The sequence below is a fragment of the Zeus faber genome (genome assembly GCF_960531495.2).
Source record: "Zeus faber genome assembly, chromosome: 5".
Classification (NCBI taxonomy): Eukaryota; Metazoa; Chordata; class Actinopteri; order Zeiformes; family Zeidae; genus Zeus; species Zeus faber.
The window spans coordinates 29,066,840-29,092,998 of NC_137192.1; the positions used below are offsets into that span (position 1 = coordinate 29,066,840).

Here is a 26,159-nt window from a genome sequence, read left to right on the forward strand (position 1 = left end):
ATGTATTTTTCATGAGAGTGGGAAAGGGGAGGATGAGCCACGCAAAAGGGGAGAGGGGGGAGAGGAAAGTAGGGCAGCGGTTATACTTTATGGTTGTGTTTTTTTTTTTTTTTTTTTGGAGCACAGAAAAACACACAGACTCCGGTGCTTGTTGCCGTTTCTGCTTTCGTTCTGTTTCGAGTTTCCGCCGCAGTTTGATGCAGGCGGATTTTTATTTTTTATTTTTTTTTCTTCATTTGGGCAGAAATAGATGGCGGAAAAATGGAGACGAGGCGACGGACGGAGGGAGAGGCCAATGCTCCTGGACAGAAGCCGCTGGTGGGCACGGGGTGACGTGATGGGCGGTGACGGGGAGGGGGAGTTGGCGTGCGTGCGTGTGTGTGTGTGTGTAGGTGGTGCAGGTTGTTGTTGCTGTCAGAAGACATCTTTGATGGTGCAGGGGTTGGAGGCCGTCCAGACACACCGCGAGAAGGCTTCTCTGAATATGGACGGAGTATACCGCAGTGTAATCCTTCTTCTTCTCTGACTGTCCATGTTCAGTAGAGCGAAGGCGGAGGGTGAGCGGCGTGTGTGATAATTGCCGGGCTTATTAGCAGCGGCTGCCGAAGCGGGCGAGGTCAGCGGGGACGGCGTGTGGTGGCCGCGACGCCCCGAAGGGGGATTGGAGGACGCTTGGCGGAGCCACACTGGCCGAGAGTCATTTATTTGATTCGATTTTTAATTAAATATCTCTCTGGGGAGAAGCAAATGTAAAAATAAAGGATATATATATAGGGGTTTTTTTAATTTTTTTTTTTATCATTTAATGTCTAATTCTAATTTATTTGGAGACAGGCCATTCCTCTAATTGTGTCTTTCCTTAAACACATATCTGACTTTCCCTGTCTGGCGATCTGCAATAACCCATTTTTTAAAGCCCTCGCCTTCCGACCCCCCTCCCCTCGTCTCTACCTGTTCCCTCTCCCTCTCCATCTGTTCTGCCGCTCCGTCCATCCTCATCCTGCACATGTCTCCCCCCGGGCGCTCTGCCCTCTCTCTTCCCGTCAATCACCAATTCCATCCCTGCTCCATTTCTCTCTCCCTCTCTCTCTTTCACATCCCTTATTTTTTTTCTTTTCCGCTCTTCTATCTATTCCCCTTCCCATCGCCAAAATTCCTATTTCCTTCATCTCGCACACCCTTATCACCCCAAAACCTCCACCCTTTCTACCCTCGTACACTCTGCCCTTGTGTGTGTGTGCGCGTGTGTGTGTGTGTGTGTGTGCGCGCGCGTGTGGGCGTGTGTGTGTGTAAGAGGAAGCTGGAGAGTTCTCCATTGACTGACTGCGCTCTGCTGGGAATGTGTTTGCTCAGCAGTGTAATCCTCCCTGACAGGGACAGGGTGGAGAAGGATAGGTAGACAGGGAAAGATGGATGGAGATAGAGATAGAGAGAGAGAGAGAGAGAGAGAGAGAGAGAGAGAGAAAACGGAGAAGATAGTTTTCCAAATTGAGAGGACAATCTCCGTCTTCTCCTGGCGGTATATTTGTATGTGAGCGCTCAAGAACGAGGGGAATAAAGAGAGAAAGAAAGAATTATAGCCTCCATGCTCCACCTCTGCAGCAGTGTTGTATCGGCCGCGTCGTTTGGGTTTAACTTGTTTATTTATTACAAGCGGCAGGAGCCGTCATCCACTGTGTTTGTGTGTGTAAACAAGTGAAGGGTTCTCACTGGTTTCTGCGGTGTTACGCCCGCCATGACACATTCAACACACATCCCGTGACCGGCGTGTATCACCATGACAACAACTCATCCGCACCACTCGATACAGTATTTAAGACATTTTGGGTGGCAGGACCGCCGTTGGAGTGTGTGTCAAGTGTGTGTTTCGTTTGCCTATTCTTATAGTTTGGTCACAGTTCTCTTTCATTTCGCCAGCTCTGGCGTGACTGCTCGTCATTGCGGCCTTGGGTGGAGGCCGACTGATACCCCAACATGGTCATTGTACAAACCCTCCCCTCACCTGCGGAGCAGCAGCTTGGGGTGGTTCTTGCTCTCCAGGTTCTTGTCGATGAGGTCGGACAGGAGCTGCTTGAGGACGCCGGTGGCGTACTCCATCTCGCCCTGCAGCGCCGTCATGATGAGCGACGCCACGTTGCCGCGGTCGCGCATGGAGAAGGAGCGCTGCGCCTCCAGCGTGCGGATGAACGTCAGCAGGAAGTGCTTCTTGGTGAGCAGCTGGCCGAACAGCGTCAACGCCTTCTCCACGTTGGCCTGCACCTGCACCGGGGCGGAGGAGGGACAGAGCGGTGGATGGGCGGGGCGGGGTCCCAAAAGAAGCGTGGGCGGGAAAAAGCAGGAGTGGATGGCGTGGGGGAGGGAGGGGGAGGAGGAAAAGGAGGTGGAGGTGCCGGGGGCGCGGGGGGTCCGATATAGGTGAGAGAGGGAGAATGATGGGAGAGAGAGGGAAAGAGAGAGAGAGAGAGAGAGAGAGGCTTTGTTACAGAAGAGAAGCAGATAATTGGCAGACAGCACTGCCTGCAGCGGCTTTTATAGCTGAGGCTTCCACGCTGCATCTCCCACACGACAGACTGCTCCACCTATAAGAGAGAAGTCGGAGCTTTTCCTTTCCCCTCGTCAAATTGAGTTCAATGAGGAAAACTCTCCAACTCCCCAACTCTAAAGCAAAAGGGAAATCTAGAGCGAGAGAGATACAGTGCGAGAAAGTGTGTGTGTGTGTGTGTGTTTTGCAGTGGTCTGAAGTGGGAATGTGAGCTTCATGCCGTAATAAGAAATTGATCCACCTTGCCGGCGTGCCACTGTGGCCTGTGATTGTCTGTACAAATGAAAATCCAATGTAGCGCCCGATGTTCCCCACCGGAATATGCCGCTGAATCGGCCTCGGCTCCCCATCCTTACGCCGTCAGCACAACCGATGGCGTGTACACAGACACACACACACACGCAGTGAAATATGTCACTTGGGTATCTAACGCCTGTGCATTAGGGCGTGATGTACGTGCCGGAGTCCTCCGCATGCTTGCCGGAATAATAAAAGTACATATATATTTGTGTCGATGCGTTACAATGCCCATGCAGGTAATAGACCGTTCTCTCATGAGAAATGAAGGGAGTGGAAGGAAAAGGAGAAAACAGAGTGGTTGCATTTGTTGAGCTCATGAACATTGCCTTTTATTTTTTTGTTCTTTCAGGGCAGTTGGTCACGCCCGGTCCTGTCGGGACAATCTATCATTTCTACAGCGCCAGCTAAGCTCAGACCCCACAAAGACGCCATGTACCGTATACACTTTCAGCAGCAAAGTGAAAGGTGGTTCTCTGACAGGTTCTTTAATTAGCCTTCACTCATACCTGGCAACCCTGCAATTTCTAGTGCTGGTCGGCAACTTCAGGCATCAAAGTCGTGTACTTTCCAGATGCAATTCCCTGGAGAAATCAGTTAAGCAGCTAAATAAAAGGTGCAAGGAAACGGAGGATTGGTTCCGTTTGAGGAAGGCCTTGGATGCTGAAGGATCGTTGGTGGTTTAATGACATAAAACCCAATGAACTCCAAAGCTACTCCTTGGTACATTGGATACTGGGATGGGTTAAATGCAGAGGACTAACTTCCCCAATGGTGATAATAAAGTACATCTCCTTCTCTGCTTCTTTTCTGTTTCATTCCCACATCCATCTTTCTATCCTACCTAACAACCCGGCAACTTATAGCTCCGGTCGGCAACTTCAACAATCAAGAATGTCTTCGCAAGTCTTTCGACTGAAACCCGTTGAGTGAACTCCGATCCTCCATCAATCAAATCCAGGTCCGGTCCCGCTCTAAAACCTCTCGGCGTGTCATCTAGCGGCCAAATCACTGTAGAATATGGGCTCTCTACTGACCCGTACCTCCATCTCCTTGAGCACAGGGTGGTCCTCTATTCCAGGGAACAGGACCCTCATGGCGTAGGTCCGGTAATCCAGGAAGGGGATGCCGGCGCCGTCCAGCTCCTGGGTCAGCTCGTGGATGTCTGTCTGGAGCTCGGCGAAAGCTGTAGAGGGGATGGTGGGGGGGGGGGGGTGCGTGACATGTTAACGGATATCCATAATATGTTGGGAAAAGGCTTCTGTTTTACTTTTCGGGACTGATATTCCAAGGTGAGAAGCATGGCATGACAAATTTAGGCAGTGCCGAGGAAGAGGAGGAGGGACCCGGCACGGGTTCTGTGCTGAAGACTACGGGGGGAGGGAGAGAGAGAGAGAGAGAGAGAGAGAGAGAGAGAGAGAGAGAGAGAGAGAGAGAGAGTTATCGTGCCATCGCTACTCCCAGCATCCTCTGCTGCTACACTACAAGTCACATCTATTAGAAACCGTTAGGATCAACTCCGACCTCTAGGCCGCATCTTCCTTTATGGGTGGTGCGAATCCCTATTTGTTTTGCCGTGCGCTTTCTTTCCCATATGATAAATCCCAAACTCCCTCGAGGAGGAAAAAAAACACAGTTGGATAGTTAAATAAGAACGAGTCCATGTGTGTGTGTGTGTGTGTGTGTGTGTGTGTGTGTGTGTGTGCGTGCATGAACACACACCCAAACACAGTCCAAACCCAAGCGGAGCCCAGACTAACAGATGGGCGCTGTCACCCCGTCCCCGCTCTCCTCCCGTCCCTCTCGTTACGAGCGACGGCTCAGAGGTCACCCCTCCGTCACCCGGAGCCTTCCGCCACTTTTTCACCCATCTATCCCGATCCATCTCTCTATCGTTCTCTTTAATCACTGTTTGTTTATACATTCAGTGCCGCGCCTTCATCTGTTCTTCCTCGTATCAAGGTCGACCGCCGGTCCAGCGCCGGCCCGCTGCCTTCTCGCCGCCTTGTCGCCGCTCAGTTACGACTTTGCAGTGAGATTGAAGCCGTATTTATCACGTGTATTTGCTAGTTGTTCTGAGGACAGAGCTTCCCGCTTGATTCTATTTCTCTATGTCATCGCTTCATTGCTTAGTTTTTAACTTTATTCCATTTTGATTTCATTGTAAATCTACATTGTGTCCAGCCTCCTTCTGTCCGTACAGCATGTGCAATAACCTGTTATGAATTGTGTTCAAGGTGGTTATTACAAAATGTGGTGTGCATGCATTACATTTTGACAAGTGATTAAAAAAATGCTTCATCATTATTGTTTACTTCCAGCCGACCACGAGGAGCAGCACTTTGGCCGACGCGCTCGTAGCTGCGGTGACGGCTGCTGGATCCAAGCCACGCAGGGGTGGGATCTACGCCGGGGCTGCACTTTAACGGCGGTTCACATCAGTATTCCTCTTCTCGCGCACACCTTCTCTTTTTCTGTCTCCCTCTTCCCATCTGTCTCACTCTCCCCATCCCTCGGTCCCTCTCTCCAGACAAACAAGCAGCAGCATCAGTAGACTCCCACTGGATGTGAACCGTCTTCTGCCAAATGAATATATGGTAATGGACTAGTCTCTCTCTGCTCTAGACGCTGCCAAACGAGTCAATCCAGCCCCGTCAAACCCACCCCCCCTTCCCCCGTTATCTATCTAACCTCATCCCGTGACCACCACCCTCCATAACTCTCTCCATTTCGGTGTGAATGGCAGAGGCCGGCCAGGCGGCTCTCTCACCGGGCGGAGAGGCAACATCTGGTCTCTGGCTCAGATCAAAGTGCTTCTTTGGAAACTCACCAGCACACACGCGCACACACGCACACGCGCACACACACACACACACTCACACACACACACACACACACACACAAACACACACACACACACACACACACACACACAAATATACAAATTCACACACACGCCATGACCGGTGCACAGCAGGGGATGGTTGGCACCAGCAGAAGGGGCAGCGAGGAGAGGAAGGGAAAGAGAATGACTGTAAGCGAAAGAGCAGCCAGAGCCAGCAGAGCTGGATATCGAACGAGGGAAGGGCACGCTTGGCAGCTATTTAAGGACACAGAAGCTGTCTCGGGGTGGGGGTGAAGAAGGGAGGTTGAAGAAACCAAAGATGAAACGCTGCTTCATCTTGCTGGCTGTTTTTCTGTCGGTTTGTTTCTTTGTTTGTTTATTCCTGCCCTTCACACCTACCTTCCTTGCACTCCAGGGCCACCCGGGACTCCAGGTTGTCCATCTGCAGCTGCAGCCGCTTCAGGGTACGATCGGCGTCCCGGGACTTCCTCTTGTAGGCTATCAACACCACGATGATGACCAAGAGGAGCAGGCCGCCGCCCCCTCCGATGCCGATGATGGCCGGAAGGGTGAGCAGGCTGTCTGAGTAGATCTGCAGTGTCCCCGGGGAGTATTCGAAGCCCCCGACGCGAACCTGGATGGGAGACGCAGAGAAACATGGGGTTCTACATGAGTCTGGCAGGATGGCGAGGGAGCAAGTATGTCTCTAAAAAGGGTTTTACAATCCCCCAATTCACTTAGAAATCTACGGCATCCTCGAGCCAGAGTGACCATTTCACGGAAAAAGGTGGTTTATAAAGCAAACAGAAGCGAAGAAGCTCTTAATATTGACATCTACAGTACAGTGAGTGGCCCGTGACGCAGCGTCCGCTTCCCCAGCCACTGTAGCAAACCCAATCACTCAGTCTCAAAAAAAAAATAATAATCCGGTATAAACGGTTTTAGACCAACACCAGAGAACCAGCTGAAATCTTCCCTTCATGTCGATTCAAATCCCCAGGATGCCAACGTCGTAAACATTCTGCCGCGTCCATGGCGGAAAATGAACTTGTGCCAAGCTCCACCAAACTCCCCGCACGACTCATATTTATATGTGGGCCGGAGGGAGGTAACAACTGAAACCACTTGAAGGTTCCCTGACGAACGAGGATCGAGAAGTCCCCCCCGTCCCCCGCACGTCCTCTGCTTTCCTTGGTTGCTCTTCGTCTTCCGCCGGCGTGCGTCTGTCACACAAACCAACTGGGGAGGGTAAAAATAGACGTGGACCTCTCTCGCCCACCAGCCCCGTTTACTACTTTTTTTTTTTTTTCTCCACTCACATCACTCCACTGGATATCAATACAGCTGAAGTCCCAAGAGGAAGACGAGCCAATAGAGACCAATCAAAGGAAGCTAAGACATAAATGGCAGCCATGAAACAAGGCCAAAAATACAAGCAGAGGCACGCGTGTGCCGGTATGCGCAGCTGCATGAATGGCAAAGAGCAATCTGCCGAAATTGAAGAGATTAAGTTCTGATGGATGGGGACGGGAAGAAGGAGAGGAAGGATTTTTTTTTTTTTTTAAGGGGAAAAAAGAAAGACCAGAAGTGGAGGAGTGAGCTTCAAGAGCCGGAATGAGGTGCTGAGAGGAAGCGAAGAGCAGCTGTGGGAGGCGGGATGAAAAACAGGGAGGATGGGTAAATACGATGGTTTTTCATCCGACTAAATCAATTCAAAATAAAAAATTAAAACCATAGACTGCGGAAAAAAAAAGTGGACGCAGTGTCTGCGATGTCGGCCGAGTCTTTGTTGAAGGAGGGCGGGGCGAGGGAAAAAAAACAGTCAGTCGGAGGAAGGAAGAGACAGAACAACCTTGATCAAATGGGATCAAGGCAACTACACCCTCAACTACCTCCCTTTAAGCAATTATTAAGTCAGTTTAGCTATTGTGATCCAACAAGGTGCTGACACCACCGAGTACTCACGGTGACTTTGTGCTCTCCGGTCAGGTTGGGCCACTCGCACAGCAGCTGGCTCTCTGACAGGGTGAGGATGCAGGGAGTCTCTCCTATCAGCACCGTGTAGTTCAGCTTGGTGTTGCCCGGAGTCGTCGGGATCAGGTTCCGGCCCTGAAAACCATAGACATTTATAAATATGTATCAGGATACCTGCCTATATAACCAAAATGTATTGGCATATAGTATATCTACATGTAAGGTTGTACAATGATCAGCCACAACATTAAAACCACCACCAATAACCACTAATATTGTGTAGCTCCCCCTCCAAAACCGCCGCCAAAACAGGTGTGACCTGTGGAGGCATGGACTCCACCAGACTCTGAAGGTGTCCTGTGGTATCTGGCACCAAGACGTTAGCAGCAGATCCTGGAAGTTGTGAGGTGGGCACATCCCACAGATGCTCCGTCGGATCTGACCCTAACCCCACCCATCCACATGATGTAGAAGAAAACATGATTCATCAGACCAGGCCACCTTCTTCCATTGCTCCATGGTCCAGTTCTGATGCTCATGTACCCATTGTAGGAGCTTTCAGTGGTGGACAGGGGTCAGCATGGACACTCTGAGTCGCTCTGTGGCTACACAGCTCCATATACATCAAGCTGTGATGCATTGTGTGTTGTGACACCTTTCTATCATAGCAGCATTCACTTTTTCACCAAGTTGTGCTACAGTAGCTCTTCTGTGGGATCGAACCAGGCGGGCTAGACTTCACTCCCCACGAGCATCAATGAACCTTGGGCGTCCATGACCCTGTCGCCGGTTCACCGGTTGTCCTTCCTTGGAGCACTTTTGGTAGGTACTAAACACTGCATACCAGGAACCCCCCACAAGACCTGTGGTTTTGGAGATGCTCTGACCCAGTCGTCCAGCATCACAATGTGCTCCTTGTCAAAGTGGCTCAGATCCTTACGCTGCTTCAGTTCAGTTTTGCTTCTGTTGACTTGCTCTCTGATATATCCCAGCCCTTGACAGGTGTCATTGGAACCAGATGATCAATTTTATTTACTTCACGTGTCAGTGGTTTCTAATGTTGTGGCTGATCTGTGTTAAGGATGCAACGGTACAGTGGGCTCAGTTTGGTAGGTATCACGGTTTTGGGGCCATGATAACGGTACTGTTTCGTTATCTTTATATTGAAGGAAAAAAACATTTCAAGGTGTAAAAAAAAATGTATATATATTTTTTTTTATAGTAGTCTGCCATAAAAAAAGAAACCTCACGCGCACAAATTGAGAAATGCTGCGCGGCCCCGGCCGGCAGATGTGGCTGGTGAAGTCGCAGCAGGAGATCCAATAAGAAGCAGCACAATAACAATAACAATAAATTATTACCTGAAGTACCTGAATCATTACCTAAAGAAGCCAAACTCTTGTTTTGGTGACATATGAAAGCAATGCATAAAAGCCATCACCGTCCTCTCCCCCAGGTTCCTGTCCCCCATCACATCACACCCCACCAACCTCCGCCGCTCCTCACCCGCCAGGGCTTCGCAGGGAGGAGGAACTAATTGCGCGGAGAAATGCGAGTGCTTCTTAATTTTTGCAATTATTTAATGGGATGCAGTTTCTGTGCTGCTTATTTTTAAGGCTCTTCACCCGCAGCATGGCACAGCAATCAAAGCTTTTCATTATAGTATCTTTATTTAAAGTTACGGTTGTGAGGGTGAGTGTGTGTGCGTCTGTGTGTATGTGTATGTGTGTGTGTATATATGTGTGTGTGTGTGAGTGGGTGTGAGGGGGGGTCCTCCATTCGCAATGCTCCACCCTGATTGGCCCAAAGAAAAAGGGCTTTATTTTTCCATGAAATTGCGTGGTAATTTTCTTTCTGGGAGCATGAACAGCTTCAACAACAGTTCAAGGGGAGAGGTGAAATGACAAAAAGATCATTGGGGGTGTTGCATTTTCAAACACATTCTGTATTCAAAGGCGTAGGAAAGTGGCTTTTTGGCTTAAAGTAAACACAGGGCTGTGAACCCTCTCTCGCAACCCATCCAATAAGTGAATCAGAGCAGGTGGTGGAGCGGGGCGACGGTTCTGAAAGGAGCCCTTTAGACTTTTTAGAAGAACTTTTGTAAAAGGAGCTACATTGCGGATAAGAGTCTTGGAGCGAAAAGTAAAAGCACCTTCGACATAAAAGGAAAGCATTCAAAGAGAGAGAGAGAGCGCAAGAGAAGGGGAGGAGTTCAAGCAAGCATCTACGGAATGACAGGAATGTTTGTTTTCCGTCCCTTTCCTTCTCTACTTTATTGAACGCCGACCGGGAGGGTCAGAGGAACCTCTTTGAAAGGTGGTCAGATTGGGGTTCATCGTGGTTAGATGCAACTCAGCTGCAAGACTGAATCAACAAGCCTTTTGTTGCAAAGGGTTTCACCTTAGTGTTCCAAGAGTTAAAACTCAAAAGGACTTGGGATTTGAACCTTCAGCGTCCAAAGATGCTTTTGGTGCTTTCTTGCACCATTTCTACACTCCAGCCATGTGACCCCTGACTCCTCTTTTAGATGTGGGAAATATTCAAGCTTCTCAGTCGTTCCGCGGTGTGTTTGCAACGGGACTTAAAAACAAGGAGGAAGAGGAGAACCGGGGCCATACCTTGAGGATGAGGGGGGAGCTGGGCTTCAGCTCCAGCATGCCCGAGGGGCTCAGGGGCTCGAACACGGGGTCCGGGTAGAAGTTGAACGTCTCGTTGACCACCAGCACGGAGTGCACATCATCCATGACGAAGCCGATCTCGTCCGGCCTGCTGCCCACCTCCAAGAAGCCCTTCAACGAACCGGCCACGGAGGGCGCCAGGCACAGCATCACCGTGTTGTTGACCACCGTGCAGTTCTGGAGGGGGAGGGGTAGGAAACAAGTCAAGTCAAGTCAAGTCAAGTCACACTTTATTTAGAAACAAAAAGAAAAACCTTAACAATTGTTGAAAAACTCTTCTGTATAACATTAAACCACACAAGCAATAACACAATTTACACCAAACAACCACCGCGAATGTCGATATCTGACACATAACACATTAAAGCATTGAGGCCGGCCGTTGTTTCGGCGTAGGTAATTTTATGTCTCAGTGATGACATAATGAGGGAGCGGCTGGCTTAATACCATCATTTTTGTAGTCGCTGTTGATATCATCTTTTAAATCCCTGGGGGGCGAGGTACTCAACTCAGACGCGGGAGAAGAAATTAAACAGTAATGACATGGAGGGAAACGGGAGAGTTAGCCGCCAGCCGGTGTCGGCGGCGCGGCGTGCGGTTACGGAACCATTAGAGAGGATGTTTCACGGTTGGGTTTATATTTGTCCGTCCGACCGAATGAGCTACTCCATGCAAACCATACGGCCAATTAGGATGCATAACAAAATATGATATGCAAGGAAAGGAGAAGGGACAAACAGAATAAACAAGGATGTTTTCTCTTTACTTGAACCAGGTGGAAGGAGGGAGAGGAGGATGGGAGCGGTGGGAAAAAGGTTAGCCGAGCCCCGTGGTGGAAAGGAGGGTATTTGCCAGAAAGGCTTTATTGCTGGTTGACATTTCAAAGGTTAAATCGCTAAAAGGAAATTCAACATCAAAAACATAAGAGGAAAACAGGCCCATGGCTGGGTGGCTGACGGGTCAGGTGTGTGATTGTGTGTATCCCAAATAATTGTATATCCTGTGTAAATGCCTGAAATATACGTGTGAGCGTGTGTTGGAGTGAAAGGGAGAGAGAGAAAACATCTAAATCGGTTCCTCCACATTTGATTTGTTGAGCCAGTGGTGTTTTGTTTGGTCAATAAAAGAGTGTGTGCCGGTGGCTGGGTTCAAATACTTACATTGACTGACTTGGCAGCCCCGTACTTGGCTCTCATTTTCGGCTCCTTGATAGTTGCCAAATTGGTTCCAGTGATGGTCAACAGGGTTCCTCCGCTGCAGGAGGAGAGAAAAACAAGATATTATCCACAAAAAAAAGAAAACAACAACAACAACAACAACAACAACTCAATTTGCAGAGTCATCGTCGTAAGGTGTGGTCGGTTCAACCGAGCCTTGAAATGTCTCCACAGTGGAAACCTCACCGGCAAGATTCTCAACCGATTATCCCGGGAAGCACCTATTGGGCAGATCTCCTCAGAGTTATTTTCTTGTGGGCGACCATAAACAGATAAACTATTCAACGGGCCTGCGCTGGTGGGCTTAAATGTTAAGTCTGCTCTCTGTGTGAGCCGAGAGGGAGCTGAGGTTGGCGATTTAACGGTAATGCCTCCCCCTTGCTGCCGGTTCACTCGCTTATTCATGGCCGCCCATTTTCAGGTAATGAAAACAAGACTATAGCCCGTGCCTGAATGTTAAAACGTTTAAACCTTGGGCGGGGGCCCGGGGAGGGGAGAAAAAAATGTCCTGGAAAACAATCCTCTGGGGCCGCACTATACCGCACCTTTCTAACCGGGGGGGGGGGCTGAAGCTAATGAAGGATATGGTGCATTTGGTCGCCATGAGATAAACCCAGGTACGGTGCTGCGCTGACCCGAGGTGTTGCCCCCCCGTCCTCAACACTTCAACAACCCCCCGGCGTGCACGACACCGAGTTCTGTGGAGGTTCTGAATGATGACCGGGCTACGGGGAACGATGCACCATCCAAAAAGGGTTTACAACGCGGGGTGTATACACCCCCGCTACAGAGTAAGGAAGGAAAGTAGAAGCTTAGGAAATACTGAGATAAAAGGAAAATGTACATAGGTGACACATAGGCCGTTTCTCAATACCAAGTACGCCAAGTCCGGACTTGCGGACTTGGTAGTTCAGACTTGGCAAGTTCGACTCGGGGGTACAGACTCCCGGGGACCAATACCATTACCACCGCTTGGTGCGAAATGCATTCAGGGATACTTGGCCGTCCCAAGTCCACACAAGTCACCACCGATGCATCCTCCATAAAATGGGCGGAGCAAGTCCACATCCGGGCATTTGGACTTGACTTGGCTTGATGCGGACTTTGAATTGGACCAGTACTTGGGCTGCGACCGATGACGTTTCACAAGTACACAAGAACACAAGTACAGACAAGAACACAAGTACAGACAGGAACGCGGATTGAGAAAGGGCCTTAGTGGTAGAATAAAGTGTGCTTTAATGAAACAGACCCCTTCAGCTGCAGCAGTCTTCATCAGCGTGCTGAGAACTGTTGGCACACCGTGGTGTTTAAGTTGGTCACATGGATTAAATGTCTGCTGCATTGAATCACACCACCATTCGGCCCCATGCAAGACATCTCCTGTAACGCTGTTCCTCACTCTCAAATCCCAGGCAGGAATCTACCAAAACAAATACTGAATCGGTCTGACTTATTTGGGTCCAAAAAAGTACTTTGGAAAGGCGGCAGCTGTTAAAAATCGCCGCAATCTTGTTTTTTCGCCCGCCATAGAATGCCGTGGAAAGCAACCAAACACCAGCCCTTGGCGAATCCTATGACACACGCTCGCAAGGCAACACTTTGATGCACGGAGGCGAGCCAAGAGAAAACATTCTCATCTCGCCCATTTGGCCGCGGTTTACCGGGGGCAGATGGAATGGGTGTCTTGGGGGAGGGGGGGAGGCTAGGCCAACCTCAGGCCTTTGGGGAAGAGCAGGCCCATGCCCTGATGGTGGACGGGGAGGAGCGGGAGCTGGCAGGGAGACAGAGGGAAACGGAGAGGTGCCGGGGTGACAGATGTTGAAGTTGGACGGATTCGACCGGCTTAGAAACGGAAGAGCGAGCGGCGGCAAAAGTCTGTCACCCGCCCCCCCCCCGCACTGAGGGAATTCTGAGAAAGAGGCGGCTGTGGGGTCATGGCTGTGCGTGCCGCTCTGAATCAGCTGAGCTGCTCTCGCTCAACACCACGAGAAGATCTTTATCAGTCATACTGTAAAATGTAGACGTAACATAACAGATGATGTTCTGTACTTGGTCTCACGTTCATCTTTTGTCCTCAAATCCAAATGCTTTAAATATCGCACAAAATAACAAACTTCCCTCTACTGTTACCATCTTTTCAGAGGGCACTATAAAGTGTAAGGGTGGAAAACCAGTGACACCAAGAGCCAAATAATGGCACACCAATGGCCTCATCATACTAAAAATAATTTCCATTTAAATTCCATTTACTCCGCAGATCGGTTCTCATTAGGTAACAGATTTATTCGGACAATGTGATACTACCAATATGCAAATACAATTTGTATTGACATTTTAATTTAACGCAATTATTATTTAAGACTATATGTTAATAGAAGAGCCACATATGTGTAACTGAATCTGGGTTGCCATCCTCAAGTTGGCCACATCCGGCATAGCGCAGGACATGCAATTCATTTTGTGCACAGGACAAAATAAGCAGTGGCCTGAATCTATCCCTAAATCTATCTGACAGCGTCCAACATCCATGGCAGCAGCAGACGTCTCAGGCACCTTCGATCAACGCCGTCTGGAATTGCCCCAGCGATAGGGTCACTACGGGGGGGGGGACCTCACAGCCAAGCAGATTGGTAAATACGGCCCAGATTGGCCAACAGAAGCACATATTTCCTCTGGGACGGCTTAGTGAGACACCAGGCACCGGATCCCAACCGCCAGGTCATTACCCGGGAGGCCTGTGCCGACAATTTGTTCTCGTATACATTTTCCTCACTCCACCTTTCAATCATCCCCGTCCGAATTGAACTTCCTGCTGCTCTCACCTCTGGCGTGTGATGAGGGACCATGCGTTTCCCTGAAAGAGGTTTGAAAAACTGCTGGTCCCCGGTGGACGTTGGGTTCCGTGTCCCTGGTGCTCGGTGAGGTTCAAACTGCCAACTAGACACCTGGGTAGCTTTTTTCCAGAGTTCATATCGGCGTGGACTTTTCCCGATTTCCACAACTTCTCACACAAAATACTCCTGAAATCATCTGCTACCTACACCTCTCGTAACTTCAGATCAACTTCTTGTAAGGTATAGCAGCCTACGCATAAAAATGTCGTTACACGCGTCGACAGCGGAAAGCAGCATGCGAGCAAAGTTTCAAACGGAAACTGTGAGAATAGCAGAAAAATTCCCAGCACAGTACATTCCCAAAATCCTGATACAAAAAAAAAGCAGAACAAAGGATAAAATTTGATTGTAATAATTCCACAGAAGTAAATGAGACAAAGAACAGCACATGTACGTGTCAGTGCGCTGGCTTTCTTTCTGACTTGTAAAACAGAGTTTCTAGGTCACGCTAGCGAGCCCATTAGCATTTGGAAGCCCCCTTCTCGCTTCTCTCTTCCCCCGGAACACAGCTTGTGTTTGCAGGATATATCTTCCCGTGGCTATGTAGTCTCATTTCAATAAGTCAAGAAATATTTACTGATGCCATCTCCACCACATCTAATCAACCAACACCGCTCCGGGAGCCTCCCCGCTTCTCGCCGCTCCGGCTCGCAAGATTTACCATTGAAACATAAAGATAAACAGATAGAGGCGATGACTTTAAAAATGCACAACGAGTCTGTAAAACAAAGTGTTTATTCAGGTTTTGCTTTGAGACCGAGCCCCGGACCACGCCGGCTGAATAATGCATTTATCACTCCGTACAAAGAGTTCATATATCAGATTGGCTAGCCGCTATTGGAGAGAAAGACATCAATGTACGGCGCGAGCGATTAATAAATAATGCGAGGACTCCCCCTTTAATGTGTCCGTTCTATAGATGCACATCAGGGGGAATGGCTGATCAAGCAGCTACTGGGTCATGATGTTCACTATACATAATGTAGGCTCTTATGTGGTGCTAGTGCGTAATATACAAGGATAGCTGATGGGACTGATCATGTTGTCCATGTGTATTACGGTTTATCACATGCATTTGGGTCAACCTATGGCCAAACGGAACCATTTTTAAGGCCTTTATAGAAAATCCACAGTGTAACCCAGTTACTTAGCACCACCTTGCAGTATTTATTGTTACACGAATGTTGTTGTTACACTAATCTCTGTCGCAATGTAGCTTGAATGTTATTCTCCCTTGTAAGTCGCTTTGGATAAAAGCGTCTGCTAAAGGACTAAATGTAAATGATTATGGTCCCATACGTGAAATATTTTTCACGTAAACAAGATGGCAGTTGTATTGTGATATATTTATAACTAGAGCTAAATAAAACTTTGGATTAGTGAATCTTAGATAAATTAATTAAACCCATATCTAAAATGGAAATTTAATCCAGGATTTGCTAAACTAAACCACTGTAAAGTTTGATAAAATGACATCATCAAGTAGGTAAAAGGGATCTGGATTGTGTGGACGTAAAAGTTAAAATGTGAGTTTTAGTTCCGCCTTGCTTCCTCACCTGGCGATGCTCCAGTCGGGCTCAATGTGGAGGATGGTGGGGTCGTCGGTGTAGTTGAACTTGACCTCCGGGTTCCTCAGCTCGGCAGAGTTGATGTCCACCATGACGGGCGTGGGGCCTGGCGGCAGGCCCGTGGGGGTCAGGCCCGCCGGGGTCACGCACACGATCTCCCGGCTGCTCCGCCTGGCGGGGAAAGAAGGAGGCGCGTTCAGATACATCACACTGGGAGGTTCAACCGGAGTGTAAACTAGCCTGCGTCATGAGAGCAGATCTGAGAAAGGTCGAAAACAATAAGCAAATAAATTATTAAATTAATGACGATGAAAAATTCTATTAATAGACCCAAAACATGATAAACAGCTCTCCAAAGAGGGGGTTGGTGGTGGTTTTCTATAACCAAAAAACTGTGCTCTTGTCATCCTACAGGTCCACAGGACAGAGTTATCGCAGCAGTTGTTGATGATTAAAGAATGAATAAAGAGATGCATTGCAGGTGGAGAAGTTGAACTCCACTTGCAGACTAACTCTGTCCTAGATGCATCATAGGTAAAATAGAGAAATAAATGAATGGATGAATAATAATAAAAATAATAATAATAATAATACATGAAAATAAAAATAAATAAAAAATAAAATAATAATAAATAAATACATACTCTTAATAATACATTTTATTATATTAAAATAAATAATAATAAAAAAAAAGTTAAAAATGGATTTCAAACTGTCCCACCGACGGACAAACTGACAAACGAGAAGCCATTTTTGCATTGACGAAAATAACCAAAGAAGAAATGTATTCTCCAGTCCCTAAAATGACATCAAATATCTATCGGACAAATACAGCACCCAGGGCACCGAGCAGGGCAGCCTCTTTCAGTCGATCTGGCCGAGGTTTCATCAGCCTGTATCACAGCCTGCCGCACAGCACTTCAAAGTCCTGCTCCGTCATTGAAACGATGAGTTCTCTCTCTGGCCATCTCTCCTTTTATCACCCTGTCTCTTTCTGGCTCATACATCTGAAGTGGCACATCATTGCGGTGTGTGTGTGTGTGTGTGTGTGTGTGTGTGTGTGTGTGTGCGCGCGCGCGTGATGGAACCCCCCCCCCCCCCCCCCGCAGCCTCCCAAACAGACAGGCCGCCAGCTGTGGCGCGTCCTAAAACTTTGGGACTGTCTGCCAGAAAGTTTGCAGTCGACTAAATCCCTGCTATCTGCCACGAAAATGAAATCTTTGGGAAAAAAAAAAAAAGTAAAGCTGGATGATGGAGGAAGATGGAGTGGAAGACTATTTAGGGTTAGGGCGGAGGGGTGTGATGGGGTCCTCCTAGGGTTGATTCTTTATTTATTTTTTTCGCCGCCGGGCACATCGCCGCTGTCTCCCCCGGAGGCAATTTCAACAGCTCACTGTTTGTGGGGGTAGGGGGTGGGCGGGGTGGACAGTAGAGAGGAGGGAATGCGCAAAAAAGAGAGAGAGAGAGAGAGAGAGAGAGAGAGAGAGAGAGAACCCCCCCCCCCCCCCCAGATTTTCCACATTCCGCCAGTGCTATGTCTCCATGGCAACCGTTTTCACAACACCGTGTCCATGGAGTACGTATTCTTACAAGGTTGCCGCGGCACAAAGGAACACGGAGCGGAGAGGCGAGATGAAGAAAGCAGGAGAGAGAAAGAAGAAAAAAGGAGTGAATGGAAGAAATGGTGTTGCAGGGAGAGATAAGAGGATGAGTGACTCGGGGTAAATAGGTTTTGATTAAAGCGCGGGGGGGGGGGGTGCCGGATACAAAGACACATTAACAGAGATGGACTGGAGCGGTTCATTACTTGGGCCATAAAGGTTATTGCCGCTCGGCGAATGAAAGGCCACGATTATTACGTTCACCTTTCCGGGGAATGTGCCGCCGCTGCACCGAATTGGCCTTTGCTTCGTTCCTTTCACGCTCCTTAAAAACAGAAGTTGACGGGGCCAAGCTCATTAGTGGAGCCAGGAACACTTCGTGGCAGAGCGTCCCTGACGCTTGTTCGTAATTTCAACGAATTTGTGACCCCCCCCACCACGCTCATCAAAGCTATAAGGTATAAAGGTATAAAGGTATAAGCATATGTTTCGGCTTAATACACGACACAAAAGCCAGGATATTTATTAATGGTGTGGCTACATTGAAGGTTTACGCCGTGGGTCTATGGCTCGGCGCTGCTTGTTGAGGGAAAGGTGTCTTCTCTCCGCCGTCTGCCAGACACCTTTTCACGATTGGATTTAGAACAGAGCACGCTGGCTTTTTTTGTTGGCTTGCCAGGAACGGCCAAAAGAAACACTGCGGCGCCAACAATCACAGGAAATCGGACTTGCGTCTCTGCTTTCCGGACATTCTGGTTAACTCTCAGACCGACCGAGTCTCTACCGAACGCTTTCCCCACACAGGTGTAAGTATCTGAGCAGCAGCGTGTAATTCTCTCTTAATCAATTTCAGTCTCTGGCCAAACGACACGGGGTCATGCCGGTGAAAGACGAGCGTGAAGGGAGCAGGTTTCCAGGAGGAACGCTGAACCAGATGCGTCACCGTCTTATCAGATAGGCGGAGCCACGGCTGCCAGAGTACAAAGTGAAGAGTGGTCCCGTAAGAGTCCGGAACAAAATGTTATTACATTTCTGGAGGGCCATTCAACAGATATTATAACCATACAACGACCTAGGGAGACGTAGTGTCATAACGCCATCAAATAAAAAACATATTAAACTCGGCACGTTGGCAAAGTTTCATTGGAATCTCGGGGAGAGTCTGGCTGAGGCTACAAAAGCCAATGCGTATGATTTGATGCGTCCTTTTAACGGTTTTACAAGAGGAGAAATGATTCCAAAGCCCGTCTGGTCGTCCCGGTCATAAGGTGTTGACACAGAGGTGTGACTTAGCGATAATCTAATCGCAGCGCTGTTCCCGACAGGACGCCACTTCACCTTCGGCACAACTTCCTGACTTAGAAATAAGGAAAAAATGAATAATAATACAATTAAAAAACCCTCAAACATAGATCCTGCAGATAATAGGATTTGCAGCCGGAAATCTTCTAAATACGCATTCCCGAGGCCCGTCACGCAGAAAACAACTCGGTTTTCATTCACGGCGTCCGCCTTTGCTCGCCGCGGGGCGCGGCGTGGCGCCGCCGCGTCCACTCACCTTTCAAAGCGGCAGGAGCGGAGTCCTATCTTCACGGCCACGCCGCTGCCCGCGTTCAGGTTGCTGCCTTCGATGGTGATCCGTGTTCCCCCTGACAGCGGCCCGTTGGACGGATGGACGCGGGTGAAGTACGGCGACTGAGGAGGGACATGTGCGGAGGGGACAAAGTCAGGCGGCGGCTCAACGCGGCGTCCGGTGAGGCCAAGCCCCAGACCCAAAGGACACGCTTACCACGAAGGTGAAGGCCTTGGAAGAGGTGGCTTTGTAGTCGGGGTGGATGCAGTCCCTCACGCACACCTCCACCTGGGCCTCCTGCACCCGGTAGCCCGTCGCGTCGTTCAGCCGACACACGATCCTGAGGGACGGACGGAGAGAGAGAGAGAGAGAGAGAGAGAGAGAGAGAGAGAGAGAGAGAGAGAGAGAGAGAGAGAGAGAGAGAGGATCAGGGCGAGAGATGCAAAGGGTATACTAGGGTGGGACACAGTTCAATGTATTCTGTGACATTCATTTCTCTCCGTTTGGTATTCGCCCGCCGCACGGCGGGACCTTTTACTCGTCGAAGAGATAGTTTCGGAAACATGAAAGGAAAGCATGGAGCGAAGGACGGCACGGGAAATCTGGGCCGTTACGAATAAGGTGGCTCGCAAATATTTTACCGGATAAAAACGTTTCCCCGCCGCACAAGCACGCACTGCGTCTGTGGCCTTATTGATTAAAACAGAACTACTGTACCATACCAGGAAATCACCTCCGTTGGAGTGCTGATTTGGGAGTGCACTGTGTGTTATTGTACATGTGTGTGTGTGTATGTATGTATGTGTGTGTGTGTTCTTGGATACTGTCAAACCATAAGCCTTGCACTTGCCCCTGGGCGAAGGCTGGCCAAATGAAAATCCATTGGAGAAATGATTGAGGGAGAGAGGGAACAGGGGAGGAGCGGCGGAGGTGCGGGCAAAGCCCAGAGGGGGGGAGAGAGAGAGAGAGAGAGAGAGAGAGAGAGAGACGCGCCTCCCAGTTCAGACACACTTGACTGTTAATTAACCAGAGAAAACGAATGAGAGCGAGAACGAGCAGAACAGTGGCAGAATGAGAATGACAGAGAGAGAGTGAGAGTGAGAGAGAGAGAGAGAGAGAGAGAGAGAGCGGCAAAAGTGAGAGCGTCTGATTAATTGAACAAGCTTTTGTCCTCCCCTATCCCTTCATTCCTCCCGGAGATGAGTTATAACTCTCCTCTCCCCTGCTCCCCGCAGGTGGCCAAGAGCTCCACTTCTCTCCGACGCCGATGACATCCGCATTTTGACGCCGTATAATTTCCTCCTGCTGTAGAAAGTCCCTCCACCCGCCCCCACCCTGTATTTATTTTTGCGCGTCCCGCTGCGCGCGGAGCCACAATTAGGATGCCGGACGGCTCTCCGGTAGATGCGCATCGCACCCGGACAGGCGGAATTATTGCACAGATACGAGGAGGCTGTACCGACGCGCTGGCATCGGGTGCGGGAGGGAGTCGGGGCGTGGCACACTCCTCTTAAAGGACGGCGAACCTCTGCATCGCGGCTCGTTGTTTACCTAACTGTGGTTGAATTACACGGAAACTAAATATTTGATCATCTTTTATTTTATTTTTTTTTACGCTAATTGTGGTCGCGGTGTCCTCTGAATTCCTTGTGCATGAAAATGCACCCGGCTGAATAAACCGCTTGTGGGGGTGTTTGTCTGGTTGTACGACTCAACGTGGTGTCCAGCGGCTTCCAGACGGGACGGACGAGGCTCGACGACGGGTCGGAACGGGAGAGCGACCGCACCGAGCGTCTCACCAGCCGGCGCTCCCCGCCCCACCCCACCCCGCCCCGCCCCACCCCACCCGCCGCCTTGACCCCGTGCTGTCAATCCCCGCGACCCGCCCCACCCACTCCCGTCCCGCCTTGCGCGTTACGGCTCTGACGGGGTCGGAGAGATGACGAGAGCGATCAGCCCCCTAATGGCACCGCGTGGCTGACATCACTTTTAATTAGCATGACAGCCTTTGTGCCCCCTCCTCCCCTCCTCCGGCTGCCATGGCAACAGGCCAATGCGGTGTCACAGGGCTGACGGAGTTAAACGTTGGCACATTCACTGCGATCGCGGTCGAGAAAACGAACGGCGACAAATGGAAAAGTTACTGGGCGGGAAAATAAACAAGTGCTGTTTTGAAGGTGGGGGCGGAAAAGAGCAGGAACATGGAGCGAAAGCTGCTTCCACCATAATGCTCCGTCAAACAACCCCGAACGAAAAAACGCACATAATAAAGTTGCCATTTAATCCAAATACCACATGCGAGCAGGGGGAGTCAGATTTGATGCGTCACCTTCTTCAAAGGCTCAGAGGAAGGTGAGGCATCACATTTGTCGGGAGCCGCCGGGCCCTTGGCGACCGCCGTGTCGACAAACTCCCGTTTAACTCCTTTCATGTTTTTTTTTTTGTTTGTGGGAACGGACACGAGGAACGCTTGTCTCCGTCAGGACGCCGGCGGCGGCGGAGAGATGGAGCGCTCGTGTACAAGTGACAGTTCCGCCGCTGGAAATCGAACATCGAGGACATCTCTAACTGTGACGCGTGTCCTCAATTTTTTTTTGCTCCCCTCCATTATGTGATGCACTTTCATGTTTTGTACGAACAGCAGATGAAGTATAAAGAAAAAGAAAAAAAACAAAAAAAAAGTTGAAAAAACAAGAGAAACAAGGACAAAATATTTGGTATCAGGGAATTTCTCAGTAGCAATATTGGAATTGTGTACTTTTAAATAATCTCTTGAACTTGAACTTTTATTAATGGTGAAGATGGGTAGTAACTAGTACTGTACTCAGTTACATAAAAGTAACAGAGTACTATGCATACGTTTTCTGGATAGATTAGTCAGAAGCAATACTTTTATTTGATTTAAATAGTTTTACTTGATTTGTAAAGCAATGTAATGAACTTTTTACTCAGTTACATTGAGTCTGTTTCTTATTTCAACATTTTAAAAAGCATGTTTAATTTCCCCTTCCTTGATCAGTTTGGAACATTTACCCGTGACAACTGCTCCTTCCTGTTAGAGAAGGAGTGCGCGCACGCACGCACGCACGCACGCACGCACGCACGCACGCACGCACGCACGCACGCACGCACGCACGCACGCACGCACGCACGCACGCATAGTTGAAGTTGGCTGAATCGGGTCAGCCAGAAAACGGCCGTCAAATACCACTTTAAGCTTCATGTTTTGGAAACTTCACCTTGAATAAACAAGCTTGAATCAAATGAACGGAAGTTGTACTTGAACAACAGCTCTTACTCAGGTCGTTCGTAGGGTGAATATTCGTTGTTATACTTGAGTTAAAACCCGTGTTAAAGTAAGAGTCACGACCCGACTCTGTTTAGCACCACCCAATGCAGCGCTAAGAATATCTGATTTGTAAAAGACTAAGAGGCCTCTGTCACATAGTGAGAGGGCCCCAAACCTGGATCCGATGGGTTGACGATGCTGGAGGGGATGGGTGACCTTCCACCTGCAGCGGCTACACTCAAACACCCAAAAAGATCTGCCGGTGACTCGCGGGTGCTGTGTTTAGCGATCAATGTTGCATCAATGTCGGAAAGAGGAGAGAAGGAGAAGGAGGGAGGAGTGAGGGGAGGAAGAGGGTGGAGACACAACAGATCACGAGAAGGAGGTGGTTTCAAATGGGACGGGAACAAACGAGGCCAGACACATATTTGGAGACACGCCGGGCGACGTACTGTTCGGCGCTGATGTACTGGTCCTCCTGGGGGTTGCAGGCCACCTTGCCGATCCGCACGCCGTTCTGGATGTCTTTGAACTGCAGGCCCAGGTTCTCCCCCGTGATGGTCAACATGGTGCCTCCTTGTCTGGGCCCCGTCTCCGGAAACAGCTGGAGGGAGGAACAAACCCAGTCAGAGAAACGCAAGCCCTCCGAAGCCCAAAGTCGCAGGGATTATTTTCCCTTTCCGTTGAAATCCAACGCTTGGCCCTTCAATTAGAGGGATGAAAAATTACAGACGATCCATTAACTCTGTCTCAACTCAATCAAAAAAATGAACAATCTGCCACCTTGCGCACTTATCTCAGACCCGCCATCAAGACCCCACTTAAATCTCTCATTTAACCTCGTGACTATTAATCTACTGAACACAATTACAGTGCACAATGACCTCCCCCGCCTTCTCCTTCCCCCCTGGAGGTCCTTGAAAGGTGTGCGGAGGTGCTAATGGCTACCCGAGGCTAGCCCAGTCCCTAATCACGGCTCCATTCATCTATCCCAGGGCCCAGACAATGGCCCCCGTGGTCATCAGTCATGACTACCATGATTAACGCCAAGGCTAATTGGATTAGCAGGGTGGAAGAGGAGGGGGAAGGTTCTGTCATTTGTGGTCATCCTGCGGGTGGAGGGAAGGAAGGGAGGAGCTGTGGGGATGTCAGGTGAAGGGTGCGGTGATGCCCTGACCTCCTTGACCATTAGGGAGGAGTGGGATGAATGGTCATCAGAGGTGCCCCCGCCAACCCACCCACTTTGTCTTTGAGACGGGTCCATACACGCCACTTGGAAGGCATGCATGTCAGTGCCCACGCCAACGAGGACGCACCGCAAGGTTCATGTGCCGTCGGGGTGCGTACTCGTCGTGCCTGCTTTGGTTGTAACCTGAATGCACCGATTGAAGGAAGGTGTTATGCAAAGTGCAAATGGCCGTGAAGTGGGAGTGTGTGTGTGTGTGCCTGTTTGTGTAGGGGGATCTTCTCTCAGATACCGCGCTCTCTTACCGGTACAAAAAAAGCCAAACCCTTTTACTCTCCGCCCGTCTCTTAAGCTCCATCTCTCAGCCAGAATGCATGGCAGCGCGATGCAGCCTAACATCGTTACAGAGAAGACAGAGCGACGACCACAGCTGCTCAGGAATGTAGAACTAACCATCGTGCACGCACGCGCGCGCGCGCGCGCGCACGCACGCACGCACGCACGCACGCACGCACGCACGCACGCACGCACGCACGCACGCACGCACACACACACACACACACACACACACACACACACACACACACACACACACACACACACACACACACACACACACACACACACACACACACACACACACACACACACAGGGGGAGGAACTCGTACCTGCTGCCACGGCAGAACAGAAATGTCACGGCAATATAATTATGGAACATATTCAACCTAACGTTGGCTGGCTTGATGAACCTTACCTGGCCTCCCCTCTCCTCCCACTCACTCCTCTTCTACCTTGGCTTTTGTCCCTGTAATTCTCTCCAATTCTTTGTGTGTGTCTCTCTCTCTCTCTCCCTCTCCCTCTCCCTCTCTCTCTCTCTCTCTCTCTCTCTCTCTCTCTCTCTCTCTCTCTCTCTCTCTCTCTCTCTCTCTCTCTCTCTCTCTCTCTCTCCGTCAGTGCGCCTGAGTGCATATGTTTTTGTTGGAGACAAAAGCGAGAGTGGCACATAATGGTACAGCCAGTCCTAATCTTCAGATGTGGTAATCAAATCTCTCCTCTTTTCTCTGAGTGCCGCCTTATCGGGAAACACAACGTACACGTCGCTACACAACACAAACAATAAACCCCCCCCACACTTTTTTTTCCCTAAACACTCCCTCCATTCTCCCTCTGCTGGGGAGCCTATTTGAGTGAGGTCCATTGTGGCTGACGGAGCAGCAGTGTGGAGATAGCATCTGCTACTTAGGGAGTGGGAGAGAAAGAAAGAGGGAAGAAAGAGAGAATGGAATGGCCCAAATGAAAAGAAGGGAGGATATGAACCCGGCGGTGGAAGGCTGAGGTCTTATCTCCGATATGAAAGAGAGAGAGAGAGGGAGAGAGAGAGAGAGACTCCTCGCAGACAGGGCGATGGAGAGAGAGGAGTCCTCAGAACTAGATGTTTGGTGATGTTTGGAATACAGCTCCAGAGGTGAGGGTATCACCGCTGGCCAACGCCGACCCGGTCACACGGAGATCTGATCCTTCCTAATCTCCATTAGGGAGAGCCCAGAGAGCCACATGGAGATGCACGGAGAATCTCAATTCCCCGCACGTTTGACCTTTTTCAGGAGAAGGAGCTTCATCAGACACTAGCACCATGTCTTTCACAACAGCAAATATAACCCTGTACTATCACAAACTATTTAGATTTACTGTCGTAGGGACTTTTCCTCCTTACCCCGCTCTTAATCCACATATCGCAGGAGGGAAAGCCTGGCTTTGAAGACGTACACGGCCTTATTCAGAGTCCTACCTTACCTTACCGTACCTTCCTACAATTCACTTTATTATTTCACCGAGGTCATTTTACTGCTGGAAATAGATGGCATTTCACTTTAAGGAGTAACCAGGCCAAAAAATAAAAATAAAAAATCCGAACCACCTTCTACTGCGCGTCTGAGAACACTGAGAAACCAAGGCAGGCACCGGCAGCGGCCAGCAGGCCATGGGCAGGCGAGCTGGGACGCAGTGTGGGTGTTTACCGAGCTCCGGCTCCTTTCTTCTCTTTTCTTTTCTCAAGGCAGCGGCAGCGAGGCAGGATGCTCGGCCTCTCACAACACCATGCCAAATCACTGTGCCGCGGTCGATACGCGCTCCTATAGGGGAGATGTCTCTCTCTCAGCGGATGATGGACGAGAGAGGGAGAGAGATGGAGAGAGAGCGAGAGACTGAGAGAGAGAGAGAGAAGTGGAAAGCATTGCAGGGGAAAGCTAGTGTGTGAGAGAGAGAGAGAGAGAGAGAGAGAGAGAGAGAGAGAGAGAGAGAGAGAGAGAGAGAGAAATGGGCAGAAGCTGAGAAAGACGAATGGCAAGAGGACGAGGTGAGGAGGGAAGGAAGGACGGGAGAGAGGAGATAGAGTGAGGAAGGAAGGAGGGAGAACAGAGCAAGAGGAAGATTGAGATGTAACGAGGAGGGAGAGAGAGGGGGAGAGAGAGAGAGAGAGAGAGAGAAACAG

General features: G+C 49.6%; 1 protein-coding gene across 1 annotated transcript in view; it reads right to left on the reverse strand.

The window, feature by feature from the left end:
* Positions 1-26,159, reverse strand: part of plxna1b (plexin A1b) — a gene marked incomplete at both ends in the record, with an annotated part of 150,113 nt that overhangs the window by 10,683 nt on the left and 113,271 nt on the right. The window contains 10 exons of the mRNA XM_080001597.1: positions 2,003-2,259; positions 3,877-4,025; positions 6,084-6,318; positions 7,650-7,793; positions 10,277-10,513; positions 11,497-11,590; positions 16,007-16,189; positions 19,178-19,314; positions 19,409-19,532; positions 22,934-23,085. Coding sequence (XP_079857723.1) covers positions 2,003-2,259; positions 3,877-4,025; positions 6,084-6,318; positions 7,650-7,793; positions 10,277-10,513; positions 11,497-11,590; positions 16,007-16,189; positions 19,178-19,314; positions 19,409-19,532; positions 22,934-23,085 — 1,712 coding nt within the window. The remainder of the gene's footprint in view (positions 1-2,002; positions 2,260-3,876; positions 4,026-6,083; positions 6,319-7,649; positions 7,794-10,276; positions 10,514-11,496; positions 11,591-16,006; positions 16,190-19,177; positions 19,315-19,408; positions 19,533-22,933; positions 23,086-26,159) is intronic.